Here is a 16,090-nt window from a genome sequence, read left to right on the forward strand (position 1 = left end):
CGACTGCCCACAGCACCCCCTGGAGGCACGCCTTCATTTTGGAGGGTAGTCTCGTTGGTCCGTGTGCCCAGATGGTGATGGCGTCGGCATAGACTGCCATCGCCACTGGAAGCGCAAGCCCAGCCGGGATGCAGTCGGGGAGCGTGTGAGTGGGAGGGCGGCACGCGCGGCTATGACGTCATCTCTCTCATTCCCCCCCCCCCCCCCCGCACTTTTCCCAGACGCTGCTCCGTTCGCCACTCATCCGAACCACGTGGCATTGCACCGGAGGTTCAATCATGATTTGCAACAACATGCTCGCCGGCGTCGGCGACGCGCTGCGAGATATCGAGTAGCATGCGCTCCGCCATGCGTTTGCCGATCACGCAGAGACGCACCAGATATGCGCCGTGACCGAGAAGGCTACAGTTCGCGCTGCCCACGAATTTCGCATTAGGGAGTATGGTAATCGTCAGTGCATTTTTTAACGTTGAGGTATATGTCGTAAAGGCTTTTATATTATGCGCAAATGAATTCTTGGTTTCCATCTATGGTTTTCCGGGAAGTTTTTACATTGCAACTCAAGGTATGCTTCTTGTCAAATTCGAAGAAAATGTCCCCAATTTGTTTTGTTTTTTGTTGTTGTTGTTGATGTTTAAGGTTTTGACTTGCCGAAGACATATACTGGATGATCTGTTTGTTTTAAAACGTTGTAATTTAAGCACCTGTCTGTTCTTCGTTCCGTATAATGTTAGTGTACTTCCCTGTCATTCGTTGTACAATAGGTGAGCCGTAAAAAGCGCAAGGGCTCATGGGTACGTCGTCTACTCCCGCCACTTCCGGTTCGAGATCACTCTTGCCCTCCCGTACGCCGGCGGCTTTCACGCGCGTGGTCAGGGATTTATACTCCCCCCCGCAACCGGAAGTGCTGATGTGGCGGGACTCCGCAAGAGCAGACAATGTACCCGTGAGCTTTCGCGCTTTCTACCGGTCACCCATTGTAGGCAAGCGTTGAGACATATGTACTCCTCTGTTTTTATGAATTCCGAAATAACAATGTATGTCTTGCAGGAATCTTTTTTTTTTTTTGCTGCGAAATTGGTCGACGTACACATTACACTGCAGAAAAAATATCTTGCAGTCCATCCTTTAAATTTCCTTCAAAGGTAAGCAAAATAGAAATGCGACGTTGTCAGCGCAACCCTTTAATAGCATGTGCCTTTTAAATGAGTCTTTCATATGAGGCAGATAATTATTTCAAGGCTCAGAAACAATTTATTAACTAGAATCAATCACGTTTGCATATTTCTTTCAAGTCTCAATGTTTCTGCAGTGCGTAAAATCCGGATGTCCCAAGTACGAACGCCTGCAGGAAGTAACAAACCAAAAAATACGCTGCGACAGATTGAACAGCTGTCGCCTTGCTGACGAAAGGACCAACATGTACTTTTCATCGCGGGAAATCGCCGGGCCACTCGGCCGGCTGAGCGGCGCGTAGCAGACGACACGTCTCTAGCAGACGACAAGACACGCACCGGCAAAAATGAACTTCGTGTTTCATCCGAACTTGCTGGGCACCCACCTACTAACGCGTGCGGTTACATAAGTGCGGCGAAATTTTCGCTCGGACATAAACGGAGCACGCGCTGTGGAAAATGCCAGCACTAAGCCGCTGAGTGGAACGGTGGCGCCATCATGTAGCGGCGCCGGTGATCAATCGCAAACACGACAAGAATGCGCCGTGGAATGCTGCTCTATGAAATAAAAGGGCACGAACATGCATTTAGATTGCAACGCAGTGAAAGACATTTTCGCACCGTGGTGGCATTTCGCTCATGCCAGCGAACGTCGCAGAGTGAAAAATACAGCCAGCTTCAGAGTTCCGCTTCAATGAATGCCCTGACGTGAGAGAGACATCAAAAAAGATCCGTAAGGAATATGGGTCATGCAGCATGTGTTATATAAAGTGTTAGCTTCGAATATTTCGTAGTATAATCAGTGAACTAACGTAACAGTAAATATTCGGTCCTCATAATCGCTAAAAAGTCCTGAATTTTTGAATGGTTGGAGTGCACCGACGTGAGCTCTCTCTGGTAAACGATCGACGCTAGTGTCCATCAGGCATAAGTTTCCGCACCGTGTCACTGCGGAAAATAAACGTTTCAGCTGGACGGCCCACTCATCAAGGATGAGCAGCGACGTGTTTTGCTCCATATTTCACGTAACGGACGGCGCGCCGAGGCGCTTCCCAGGTGGTCAAACAGGCTCGCAAGAACGCGGCGGCGGCGTCAGCGGAATGCGCATTCCTGCGTCTGCGTCCCCCAATGGGCGTCCGCCTCGTCGGTCACGTGGTGCGTGGCATACCATGCGTGCTTCTGCAGTCGGTATGCGCGCTGCTGTTTTTGTCTGAGCAGTGGCGCGTGTTGGTCGCTGATCGCCGGTGCGGAGTTTCGATGTTGGGAAGCCTCAGCGAGCCGTGAGTTCACGCTGTCCCTTGTTGCCGGTGCATGCTTTAGCGTGGCATGCTGACTGACTGCGTCGCTCCGTTGTCGCATTCGCGCATTATCCCGCCCGCATTCCTACAGCACCAAAGCTCTACGCGTATTCTGTGTCGATCAGCTGTGCTCACAGGGTGATTGCAGCTCACTCCGTTTTTATCTACCCTGCCTCTTTCGCCAATATTTTTCAGTGGAAAACACGGCCAATTGAGGAACAGGAGGTTGTAGTACCGGATCGCTGCAAATGAATTTTAGTTTTGTGAGCGTTGCACTGCAACTGCATGTTGTGCACATGCTACACTGCTCCGTTCATTCGTACGAGTGCACTGCTGCTCATCAACTTGATCGGCGGGCAGTGTTAGCGAAAAACTTTTTTGTATTAGCGTACATTCATTTGCCCGCAGCATTTCTGGTATTTATTCAGTGAATAAAAATAAAAAAAGGAAATCAAATTTATTGAGAGATTTATGCACCCAGTACGGGACGGGAAAACACCGGAGAATAATTGCCACGTGATATGACCACAAATACAAGTGGCACGGCCGATCACTTGACGGTTTACCACTAAATAGAATTAATGTTTTACTATTGACAGCCTCGGTAGCCAGTTCCCGTTTCTGGCTTCTGCAAGTAAGCGGCGAGTGCGCGGTACAGGATGTTGCAACGATAAATGAGACCGTTAAAAACTGTTTTTAAAGCAACCCATTCGTTCATTTCTGCTCAGACTTTGCTCGGAGGTCGTATTGTGTGGTCCGTTTGGTTCGAGCACAATGTCGGTGACGGCACTTACCAGGTTATTTAGAGACTGAATAAAAACTATTTTTGCCACTAGAAACCACGGCCGCCACGACAAGAAAATCAACTCCGTGGAATGGTGGCGCCATCTCTCTTCCCCAGAACGACGAAATGCTTTGCGGAAGTGAACGCGCTGGGTTTCAGATTCAAAGACAGGTGGCGCCACCGTTCCATGGCGCCAATTTGCCCGCCGTAACGGCCGCGTTTCCAAACTTATCACACTATCAAAAATCTTTTTATTCAATTTCTGAAGTAAAGCTTTGTCAAGGATATTTGCTTGGAACCAGATTAGTATGCTGGTGCTTCTTGAACAAACCACTGAAATAAAGACGTGAAGACGTTATTATAAAAACGTCCAAAATAAAAGAGAACACAGGAGCAAAGCATCGGGCCATGTACACTGCCGTATACGAGAAAGTAACTGCAGCCTGACGTGTATAGAGTGTTGTCATTAGATAATTAAGAGAGAATATTCATGAAGTAATTATAGTTTGGGATCGCAGACACATGCGAAGTTTTATAGGTGTAGCATACATACACTTGACAAAAAGTGTGTATTCGATGCCATCATTGGAATGATACATGGCATGGCACGCTAAAGCATCAGTACTGTACACTCCTATTGCAGTTGCATGTCGTAAAACTGTGCATTTCATGAGATAACTGTTCAAGGTTGTCTTGGCTTTGCGTCATACCAAGCACTCAAAAGTTATTTGAAAATTATAAGCCAAATATATGCGAAATTGCTTGAGTGCGCTCTAGTTGACTCAATCACAGCATCGAATAACCAGCTCAACTTTTATTTGCACACTCCTTCTTATGTCTTGAACTTCTCACGATATTCAATGGATTTGTGTCAGAAATTGTAAGCCACTTTCACAGTGCGAAGCACTACAATCGCTGGTAGAAATTGTATGCACTTAGCTCAGTTTCAGTGCACACACTGTTTAGTATATAGAAAAATGAAGTAAACAGTTAACAGTACAGTCTGACAGAGGTGTCCGTCCTCTCTATGACCTGAAATAATAATAATAATAATAATAATATTTATTAGACACCTGTCTAATAACCTGTTTTATTAGAAACCTGTCTAATAAGCGGAATAGACACCTGTCGGAAGTCGTTTCAGTGTCCTTGGCTGCGTTGTGTTCAGCTCTGATTGCCAGGGGAATATTGCAGTACGTTATCCATATATATATATGTTAGGGAAGAGGCACTATTGTTACGTATGCACCCCCTCCAACATAGATATCTGGCTACGCCACTGGAAGAAGCGTTAGAAGAACAATTTTAGCATTGTATCTAGTTTGCCCAAAGTGCAACTGTGGGATCTATGCAGCTAGAAGCTTTTTCTGTTTTTTTGTTTCGTCAACCATAGCAGTACAACAAGCAAGAAGATGAAGAAGCAGTTTCAATGTAGGAGCCATGCACCAGGTCCATGTTAGCCATTATATTTGTGTGATATCTGCTAGTGCTTATAGCTCAAATGGCACCTATAGAGTGAGCATGCAATTAATCATCTGTAAAACAGCTCTGTTGGCTTGCACTTTTACTGTCTGCTCACAGTTCTCTATCCTACTTGTGGGATGGGAATGCTGCAGGGATGCACATGGTCCCTGCACTTTTCTTTGGTCCCATGACGCACAAACACAGTCAGTACATCCCTGTCATGGAATTAAGATTTTCATTGACATCCACTGCAAAGGTGTCTCGTGTACAGTTGTCAAAAGTGTTAACTACAACAAAGAAGCAGGTGACAGCCTGTGTAGAGGGCAGTAGCTTACAATAGTGCCCGGGCTAATTCAGCGAGGTTACCCGCATGCTCTGGAGCAGCCAAGTGCAGAAGGTGAGCCTCGTTATAGCCCATTAGCAGCAGCCGAATACATGCCGGTGTCTTTCATAAGCTGCCGCTCGATCTGTGCATTGGTTGGCACCCACTTCTTAGTTGTTAAACGGGCCAGCCAAGAACAGCAGTGTGTTGAAGTGCCGACAAAAAATGAAGATGCATATGTGTACGCCAAGACCATATTGCGGGAATAACCTCCTGCACAACCCCGCTCCACAGCAGGGTTCCTCCGGTGGCGGCCGAGAAGCGTAAACTGGCCGCGTCAGCAGCACCGCCCGAGAAGCAGGCCCGGAGGTGCGGGGTCGAGGAGCCGCTAGATATGCGGCGGACGCGGCCGACCGTCATCCGTCGGGGAGCCAGTGCGCAGCCGACGGAAGCCCGGCTGCGGCCCCCCGTCGTGGAACCGCCAACAGACCCCATTGTGGAAGCGCACTTCCGACGCTCCCTGGGATCGCAGTATGCGGTGCTCTTCTCGGGCACTGCTGAGGCAGAGCCGCTGACCGTCGACGACCATTTCGCCCGGGCACTCGGGGAAACCTGGCTCCGCTTGCAACACTCCTGACAGCCTGTGCAAAGCGACACCAGGTAGCAATATCCACTGGGAAGCTTTTGACAGCGTTAGCTGTTAGTGGCACAGTGGCTTTAGCGGTGTTGGATGCTACACCAACTTCCCAGCGGAACACCCGCATCGTGTGTACACTTGTGGAGATTCGCTAAGAATAAACTGGAAGCTGCATGCCATATACCAGGAATGCCAGCTTGTTTGCTTCCTACTAGTTTGCTTATTTAGAATTGCAAATACTACACTGCAAAAAACAGTTAGCAAACCAGGTTCTTGCGAAATATTTTTTTACGCCGTGTTGTATACTGGACCTGTAGTTTTGCATCTTTGACACTCATCAATGCCTATTTGAACGTATTGAACGAACAGAAGTAATCAATAAGGAATTTCTTGGGAGTTTTTATAAAAACCATTGGAGGACAAGTGCAAACAGATAAAATGGCAGGCTAGCCATCTCTACGGTTGTACCAGAAGGAGTTAACGATTGTCCAAAAAAGCTTGGTAATGATGAGGTACATGTGCTGCAGAAGGTACAGATGAATTGAACACTAGTGAACTGGAGTTGGTCATGAATGCAGTAGTTTGGTCACTTTAAAGGAGCCATGAAGAGAAAATACAACTTCGTTTAATTTGAAAGAACTAGGATTCAGTATCTCACTCAGCTCCATTACAGCCCCAAAAGATGTTTTTTAACAAAAAAAAAGCAAGAAGTATTTAAAAACTTTCAAATTTTGCGCCACAGTGACGTGTTATGAGCAAGCATGACGTCATACGGGCCAACAATAAAACATAATTTTCAGTGCGTTCACTGCACGTTAGCATTCAAGTGATGCGGTCAAATGAAACTAGAGGCCCCATTACAGACGTCGAGTCATGTGTCATCGCGACAGGTCACTTAGCGGCCTCCAATTGAGCAAACAAGGTTCCGTGACGTCATAGAAAAGTTGCGGGAAATTGGCTAGGGGGTCGCGACTGCTTCACACGTTTTCTTTAATATATCCGTTATTTGTTCGAAGATTGCGATGATATTTGTATCATTGTTATCGGGACTAAGCAGTCTTTCTAATAAGCCCAACTTGTATTTTGTCTTCATGGCTCCTTTAAACATACGACTTTTACGGACTATTTTAAAATTTTGTTTTTAAAATACGAAGAGTGTACTGATTAAAAAGTTGACATGTGTGATTTCACGAAAAGTTATACATAGTTCTAGTATAACGGCCAGGGCTTGTTTGGCCAATTTTTTGAGGAATAATGCTTACTCAATTCATTTGCTGACGAAAAGGAAGGAAGAATGTGGGTGCTGTTTTATTTTTCTTTTCTATTTCTCACTTTTGTATTTCTCATTTTTATGCTTTCTACACAAAGTATTTATTTTTTATGACCCTATGAACTTCTTTGTCAGCACTTTTACTGCACTTCAACAATTTTCACAGACACCTAAATGTTCTAAGTCGAGCCAATCACAAAGTTTATGATGGATTAATTGGTTGCTTATTTATTTTTGCAAACAGAAGATGAAGCAAATGTAAAAGGCACAGATGCGACAGGGAGCCATGAATTTCCTCCATAGGTGCAGCTAGCATGCAGGCCAAAGTTTTAACAGATTGGCTATTTGGCACCAAACGATTGCAACTCGTTACAGTTCTCCTGATTTCCATACTGGCTGAGATTGTCGCAAAGTGACTTATACCCCTGCTACACTAGCGTCCGAATGTTATTTGAACCAAATGTCATTTGACTGAAATGCGAAGTTGTGCTGGTCCGCTCGGTTTTAAAATTTTATTCGGCTCAAATGACATTCGAGCCAAATGCCAAATGAGCACTGAGAGCGACATTTGGGGCTCTCGAATTCCATTCTAGCACTCTTGCGCACAGCGTTCCAACTCAGCATAAACAAACACAGTAATGGCGTACTTAAAACCAACGAAATATGAAAAATTGTGGGGCTTTGTTTACTTCTCGTTCACTTAAATCATAATATCAAGATGTAATGATTTCATACTCTCAGCACCAGTGCGAGCAAGCGACAAACCATTGTGGCCAGACAACACAAAACAGTCCAAAAAACCGTGATTGCGATTCGGAATTAAGCAAGAACATGTGTCAATGCTTATGTTATTTATAATTTGATATCATTTTAATGCCACAGACTGCTTTTAAATTTGATTGTTGCATTATTTTGTAAAAACAGAACTCGACAGCAGCAGCACCATGCAGCATGGCAAGTGATTGTTAAAGCTTTCAAATGCCATCGAAATTGTAGTGGAGCAAGGCGGATTCTGAATGGCATTTGAAGCCCCTCATTTGAGTCAAATGACATTCGTTTCGAATGACATTTGGACTTAAGTGTAACAGGGGTATTAGCTGTCAGTGTGCGGGTCCTCTGTGAGATATCTCGTAAGAAGCTCTGTAATGCATGCTAGGGAGTCTTGAGTGTGGCAAAGGTGGTCTCTGGAATGCAGTACTTTTGCAGCCATATTCCAATAACGGCAGACTTTTTTTATGGGAGATATGAAGTGGTACTAATATGTCTTTGCATCCCGTTTCTGCAAAGCACTTGTTTGTGTACAATGGTGAGAATATCTAGAAGTGCTCTTTCATTTTTTATCCAGCTATGCTTTTATGCGGCAGGCGAAATGGAGGTTTATAGATACAGTGCTTTTCTATACAAGCTGCGAGTAAAGGCAGCGCACCAATAATTGCCCCGGTTGTCTGCGCAGGTATTTAGACGATCATCTCGCTGGGAGGCCTCCTATTCTGGGCCAACGGCATCGCCGTGATGGCTTGGCATGGCTTGGCCATTTCGGTGGGACCAGCAGCCAGCATCGCTGCGCAGCGTGAAGCCTACTGGAAGCACGGACTTCTCTTGGAAGAAGACAGTGTGCAGAGACTCTGCTACAGAATGCAGCTCAGTAAACATCGTGACGAACGAGGCCCTGATATTCTGTTCTGCGGGTGATACGCAGGACGTTGGACCGGTGGTGGCAGTCAGTTGCAAGGGCGAGCTGCGAAGGAAGTGCCTATTGAAGTAGGCAGTTGCTTTTTTTACTGCTAATTAAAGATCAACCTGTCCCGAAGCTGTCTTCTGACCGGCTATTACTGTCACCGTGTAAGGAGACGGGAGGTTGTAGAAAAAAAATGACGAGTTTCTTTCTTTCTCGCAATGACGGAGGCAATGGGGCCACAGAATGGGATGCATGTTGCCTCGCATTTACGGTGCAGGCAGACACTCAAAACACGTTCTGCCGCAAATGTGTGAACATCGGCAGGAGTGACAGAATGTCGATGTAAGCACTCGAGTTTCAACACCTACTTGGTCAATGGAAAGCTAGGACACAAAACGGCTACTTTCCCCTGGCTAAAAATAGCGTATGTTTGCAATGAAGCATGGATGTATGGTTTCCCTCTGGCGGTGGTGGTAACGAAACTGATGGCCTTGCTGACAAGTTCTTGGGGATGCATCACACATCCAGTGAGTCTCATGTGGCTTTAGGTGAGAGGGATGATTCATGGTGAAAGGCAGGTGTCTGCTCTCATCATAACCCATTTGACAGAATTCACTCCCTTCCCCCTTTATTTTTGAAGGGGCCATGGGGACAAAAAATTTGTTTTATTCGAAAGATTTCGTGTCACTCTGTACCCTAATTATGCTCAATCTAAACCCGAGGGCTGCCCGCATGCAGCGATTGTAGGCTGAACAGGGTAGCACCGTCAGCTTCAGCGTGGGCCCAGTGGTTTACCTGCTGGCTGTTTGGTACCTGGCCGCAGTTTATTAGAGTGAAAGCCTTGTATTTACTCCCACAAGAAAAGGCAGTGTTGTTCCTCGACTAAAAGGTAGTCATGAAAAAACTAAATTAGTGAGGATGCTCTGCTCCTCACAAATAAAACGCAAAGGAAAAGAGTGCACACCCCCTTTGCTACGCGACTCCTAGGCATGCATGAGCACAGCCACATGCCTGTTGGCTGCAGCTTGCTTCGATAGCACATGGGTGAACCGGTTTGATCCGGTTAGATTGGCTTTGCAGATGGAATGGCCACAGTGGTGTAAAGGGCTTTCGCTAAAAGATAGATGCTATCTGTAACACCGCTTTTGCATTTTTGAATTTTTAGTAGTACACCTGGTATGCAGATATTTCCAGTAGAGGGGTTACAATCTACCTACGGACATCTTTCGTTTTAGAAGGTGTGGAGGATGGTTATTCTTGATATTGTTTCACATGTTATTTGTCTCCTTGCTTTTCTTCGCTAGCAATTCTTTCCTTTGAATTGGGCAGGAGTCTTTAAAAGCGCAAATGTGTAAAATGTCACAATGAATTTTGGTTCTTCTGAAACAATGTAATTTACCATGTACCAAAGTTATATACACATTAAACTGAATTGGGCATTCACATTCAGGAATATGTGATTTATTTTTCTATCAATATTATCATTATTTGAAAATATTTGTTTAGATTCATGACTGAATTTCATGATTTGCATTTGGTTAGCGGCTAAAAAATCAAGTAATCTTTCAATTCTTATTTCCTTACTCTCAGGAAAAGAAAACACACAAACATGGTCATGCAAACACAGCAAATGTGGTGTCACCATTTGCTTCCAAGAACTTTGTATGGTGAAACAAGTGGCATCAGGATTTCAGTTTTTATGGACACCTTGCATTGCAGAATTTACGAACTGAGGTGCATGGAGCCAAGATGTCACTTTGTGCCCTAATGATGATGATTACAACTACATAACAGGAACGTGTTTGTTTCAGCTGTCAATTAATATCGATTGATTGTAGGGTTTAACACGCCGACGCAGCGCAGGCGATGAGGCGTGCCGTAGCGGAGGGCTCCGGATTAATTTTGACCACCTGGGGATCTTTAACGTGCGCCGAAATCTCGCACACTCGGGCGTTTTTGCTTTTCGCCTCCATCAGAAAAGCGGCCGCGGCGGCCGGGAATCGAACCCGCGACCTCGTGCTCAGCAGCGCAACGCCTTAGCCACTGAGCTGCTGCAGCGGGTTTTCAGTTAATATCACAGATTATTTAGATCCAATGTCGTCAAAGAGCGGTGAACGTGAGAACACTTTCTCCAAAACAAGATGTATATTTCAGTCACACGGTGACACTTTCAAGTACTCAGTGGCATGTCAAAGTGTGAGGAAGCTAGAAATGTTATATAAGGTTGCAATATACGAGTTTTTGGATTTGACTACGTGTAATATACAACATGTGTCCTCCTAAGAACCATTCTTTCGTTCCTGTGCAATAAAAAAGGTGCTGAGCAGAGACTGTTTCTAGGTCTTATTTCTCAAGGAGAGGAACAGCCGAGGTTGCTAATTGTTTTTTTAGAGTTTTTTGTTACCAAGGTTGCTAATCAAAACACAAAGGTGCTAACTACAGTGAAAATGTTTTTAAGAAATTAGAAGGGAAGCAGCTATTACTTTGTTATATATAACAAAGTAATGGTGCAACAAATCAGTGGTTATAACCACTGCTTCACTGTAGAGATTTTTTAACTGCAGTGCGAATAATAAAAGAGCAGACGATGATCACTTCATTTTAACCTGTTTCATTGTAACAAAGCTTTACTGTGTCAACTGGAACACATACGAACTGTCATGAGACCTAAAATTGTGCGTGCACTGAAGCCAGACGAGCCGACGATATCAGGGGGTCCTGGAATGAGGACTTTTCCCGAGGCCTGACTGCTCTATAGAGACGTTTGTTCCGCCTCCTCTCCCAAGCACAAGCCCACCTGCCTGACCTGCCATGAATACAGTGCGGAGACACGCCTCAAGTTGTGCCCAACTCCAACCCACACAGGACATTCCAGCAACAATACCGCAAACTGGATTACAGATTACAGAACAGAATCTCGGAAGATGTGCTTGCTGTAAAACAAATTTTGAGTGCTTAAAACAATGTAACGCAAACTTGGTGCGGTTAGCTAAATGTACTGAGGTGCAGTTCTGTCTGTTCTGAGAAGACAGAATGTTGCTGGTACTTGTACTAGCAAGAGTTGGACAGCCAAATTGTAGCCACAATCAGTAAAATACCGCATTTTTTTTTTTTTTTTTATAGAGAACCAAGTGTATACAGAGAATTCATTAAAACTGGCAAATTCTGCTTGCAGGTAGCAGGTCTTTTGTTTCGTGCACACGACAGTAGCATGTTTGCTGAGCACTTAATGAGTAATATCACAATGGCTTTTTGGTGGCTGTGAAAGTGAGAGTCTATGAGTGTGTAGGCAGCAGTGACCAGTATGAAACTCGATTGCAATAGCCTTATGCAGACGGCAGATTCCCATTGGATTGTACGGCAGCTGCAAAGACAGTGTGCAACCTTGTTTTATTCCAAAGATGTGGGGTACCTATTGTACCCTTAGCACTTGTCCAGCACCAAACGATGCTTTTTTTCATGGAGAAAGTCAACAATTAAAGCCAAATTTAAATTCTCCTGCTACATGACATGTTTTGGGACGTTGCCAATATGATGTCTTTTTTTATTAATGTACCAAAAGAATGTACTGAAAACAGATATGTAGTATCATGTTGACTTTACGTATAACATGCTGCAATTCAGCACACAAGCTGCTCCCATCCCCAAATCATTCGATCATTACTGTCAGCCTTTCTAGGCGGCACTATATGGTGCACAGCACAACGATCGGATGTGCTGTGCTTTGTTGTGGGTCATGCAAATCGTGCTGTGAAACATTAAGTATGACTCGACAAATATGGACACGTAAGCAGCAGCTTTGCTTATAGGCTAGTTGGCTAATGTCGTGTCAGAAAACCATCTGCATAAAGCAGATGATTTTGCAGCGTTGTGCGGTATAATTGTGCTTGTTCGATCCTAGCTTCCATATGCAGTGAAGCAGTGTACACGTTTGCGTGTTTTGTTCGGGATTTCTCTTGTTTACTCCGCCTTTAATCTTACGGATAAACAGAAAATGCAGTAAGTTTCAAGCAAAAGTGGTTCATTCTGCAAGCTGGCACCCTGCATGATTAATTTGCATTGGATTTTACCGGCCTCAGCCAATCACACAAGCCATCCATAATGCACGACCTTTAGTGCGAATAAGTGGTGAGCCACCTCTGTTTTCCTCATTATATTGCTTATTTGTAAATTCGATTTTTGTAATCCAGCAAAAACTTTTCAAAAGGGGGTACTATGTGTATTTCGTTTGCCGAAAAGTTTTTGCAGTTTTCACATTTCTTATACTTCTGCTTTTGTTGCACGTATGAGGTGAGTGAGGAAGCAAGCAAACAATCCGGTAATACTCCTAGCATGTGGTATGCAACGAGCGAAATGTAAGCAGTATGCGTGGGCCCCGGGAATAGTAGTTTCGTTTTTGGCGTTTCGCCAATTGCGAGAACTGCGCCGGCTGCTAGCTAACAGCTGATGCTGTAAACTTCAAGCCTGCCGACTGCAGAAAAACACACTTCAAAAACACGTCGCGATTTAGCGCACCTTTTGCTTGAAGAGATGCATTTAAGCGCGCACCGCCTGTTCTCTGCGAGCAGACGACACGCGGAGAACACGCACCGCGCTCGCCGATTCTCCACAGCGCTTCCGCGTTAAAAAAACAAAAACAAAAAACACAAAGGCATAGAAAATGCTACCAAACTAGACCAAACGAAATTGTATATACATAAAGTGTTGAACTGAATTTTTTTGTACTGGAGTTGGCGGACTAGATTTGCCCAAAAACGCTGGATTGGATTGCTACGGGAGACTTTTCGTATTTCTTTGTTAGTGCGGATGGCCGCTGCGTGGCGGGCTGGTGAGAACATGTGCGATGGTTTAGCTAGTCTGTAAATAAACGCCATGTTGTAGACGCGGATTTTGTAAATCTCGTGTGTTCTAAAAGCTGCCGAATGCAGCCGTAAAGGCATCGTAGCCCGCTAGTCCGAGATAAAACATGCTAAATACTCAGAACGTTTGTCGTCCAGTTTCGCCGCGTTAAGGTATGCCGTTCCGGTGGAATACCCTGCTGTTCTCTATCGACGTGGTTCGTGTGTGAGCCTGTTCCGTGCTGGCGCGCTAATGCATGCATTTTCGCGCTCCTAAATAACGAGGAGCTGAAGGAGCCGGCGGAGTTACAAAGGCGTCGTAAAGCAGAAGAGCGCTTGCTTTCGGCGTGTTGGCCGCTCGAACCGCAGGGCCGACATGTTCGTGCTGCGGTTGGTGACGCTGGACCACTACATGGTCGCCCCGTCGGCGCCCCTGGACCCGCTCGTGTCCAAACTGGGCGGCTGGGAAGTGTGGCAGGTGCCCGTGATCCGAATATTTGGCATCACCCCGGCAGGTGCGTGTTTCCTTTGTCTCCTGACACCCGCCAGTCAAGGCAGCGGCGCGCGCGCGCGCATACCGCCGAACGAACACAAGTTCGGACCGCGGTTTTTCCTCCAAGTCAAAAAAGAAAAGAAAGAAAGCTTATTCAAATAAAGCGTGGGCGACGTAGGCACAGCAGAAGAAATGGGTGGAGTGCAAGCTGTGCGGTGTCTGAAAGCCATTGAGTTAGCCGGCAAATTTGTCATTCATTGTTTGTGACCCCTTTTTCGCCAGTTGTCGCGGAAGGGTCCACGTGGAATCGCTAGTTCAGCCGCGTGTGCCTACTCTTGCGCGGGTTATTTGGTGGCCTGGTCTGTGAAGCTAGTTGGATGGTGCAAGCATAAATCAGACGCGGCGGCTGGTATTTAAACTAACCATGGTACCGTCAAGCGCCCATCGCCACTGCTGTTTTCGAGAGTTCGTGCGTGTTTGTATCAAAGTAGCTTGACTAGGTCGGAGTGGGGGTTGTTTGTTGTGTCACTGTTCTGCTGTCATTTGCAGCGGTGTACTGGTGACCTAAGGACAGGCAGCGGGGGACTCCGGTGCAAGTTAGGTGCCCCAAGAGAAAATGTAGCTGGTTCCAACTCGTGTATGGTTAAATTCCCAGCTGGTCTATCTGGGACCAGGTATTTCAAGTTAGGAATTTAACCACAAACCAGCTGGGTCCAGCTACATTTTCTCTTGGGGCGCATGTGTTTTGCTGGTTGTCAGGTGACACAGTCTCGTTGCTGTGTTAAGCAGCCAACAACGCCGGTTGTTGGCTGCTTAACACAGCAGTTGCCAGATACTTTGGTGTCATTGCAGCATAAAACGCAAGAACAAAAACCTTTCTGTTGGTTACTAGCTCATGAAGAGCAGGTAAAAACGTGCGAGTTGTGCGTAGATTTATTTTGCACATCAATCTTGCTGCCTATTGCTTCTGCGTCCCCGCTAGAAGTGGGGTAGAGAGTTCATTGCCTGTTTCTCGGAAGTCTGCCAAAGCTTTCCTCCGTTGTAGTCTTGAAAATCTACTCGTTAGGTCTTGTGTACCTGTGCCACACGTGCACGAAAAATGACATTAATTGCTTAAGGCCATGCAGACAAAATTCGAGTTTTGTTTTATTAGAAAGATTTCGTGTTTTATAGTGGCCCCAGCACTTGTCCCGAAGCAAACAATGCTTTATTCACTGTGAAATTAATCAATTTAAGTTGAAATTTTTATTCTCCCGCCAAATCGGGTGTTTTAACGTCTGCAATGGCATCATAAGAACAGATTTTCAAGCTAAAGTTGGTGGGAAGCAGAGACTTGTTTACTGTTAGTCAACCTAGATGGTGCCACCATAGCGCAGTGGGGTGTTTTTTGCATTCGCTTTGTTTTTGACTGTGTTTGTACCTCGCTTGTTTTTGTTCAGGGAGAAAATAATCGTTTCGTGAAACATGGTGCTCGCTCGACAAATATGGTCCCATAAGACGCCGTCGATTACGCCAATCTGCCAGTGTTGGTTGAGAGAACTCCAAAGTGTGTGGTGCTGTGCAGCTAAAGCAAGCATAGTGCGCGCAGTACAAACAGCAGTACGCATCGGTACTTCTATGTTTACGTGTATTTTTGTAGCTTTCATTGTTTAAACCACCATTCTCACTGCTGTAAAATGAATAGGCATTACATTTAAGCGCAAATAGTTTGTTCGGCAAGCTTATAAGCTCTGCCTAATTCGCTTTTGCCAGCCTCAGCCAATCGCAGAGCTTGCGCGTATGACATATAGGTTCTGTTGCGGGAAATGAGCGAGTGGGTCGCATGGCCATTTTACATTATGAATGGTATCAGTATGATTCTAACCAGGCAATCTTTCAAATGAACCAAACCTGTGTTTTGTCTGCATGGCCCCTTTAAGGCCTTAAAGGGGCCATGCAGACAAAATGTTTTTTTATCCAAAAGATTTCGTGTTTTATAGTGCCCTCAGGGCTTGTCCGGCAGCAAACAATGCCGTATTCACTGAGAAATTAATCAATTTAGGTTAAACCAGTGGCAAGGAACCAGTTTGAATGCCCATGTCAAACACCAAGGTGTAATGACCTGTAAAATTAGTTCCAAGCGGTGCATCAA

The 16,090-nt window shown here is 45.4% G+C and overlaps 2 protein-coding genes across 3 annotated transcripts in view; both read left to right on the forward strand.

Moving 5' to 3' along the window:
• The first annotated feature begins 2,288 nt into the window (after positions 1 to 2,288).
• LOC144172901 (uncharacterized) lies at positions 2,289 to 10,956 on the forward strand. 2 transcript variants are annotated; one of them, XM_077701492.1, is made up of 3 exons: positions 2,289 to 2,455; positions 5,338 to 5,703; positions 8,404 to 10,956. In XM_077701492.1, the coding sequence occupies exons 1-2, from the start codon at positions 2,304 to 2,306 to the stop codon at positions 5,678 to 5,680; spliced, it is 495 nt and encodes a 164-aa protein (XP_077557618.1). In that variant the 5' UTR covers positions 2,289 to 2,303; the 3' UTR covers positions 5,681 to 5,703; positions 8,404 to 10,956. The 2 variants fall into 2 exon arrangements, with proteins under 2 accessions (XP_077557618.1, XP_077557619.1); XM_077701493.1 differs by having other exon boundaries at positions 5,341 to 5,703.
• A 2,478-nt stretch (positions 10,957 to 13,434) lies between these two features.
• The window catches only part of LOC144172902 (uncharacterized), a 121,951-nt gene continuing 119,295 nt past the window's right edge, over positions 13,435 to 16,090 (forward strand). Inside the window, 2 exon segments of the mRNA XM_077701494.1 lie at positions 13,435 to 13,640; positions 13,836 to 13,981. Coding sequence (XP_077557620.1) covers positions 13,843 to 13,981 — 139 coding nt within the window. The 5' untranslated portion in view covers positions 13,435 to 13,640; positions 13,836 to 13,842.

The sequence above is a fragment of the Haemaphysalis longicornis genome, unplaced genomic scaffold (assembly GCF_048455015.1).
Source record: "Haemaphysalis longicornis isolate Haplotype H1 unplaced genomic scaffold, Haemaphysalis longicornis Haplotype H1 scaffold_267, whole genome shotgun sequence".
NCBI lineage: Eukaryota > Metazoa > Arthropoda > Arachnida > Ixodida > Ixodidae > Haemaphysalis > Haemaphysalis longicornis.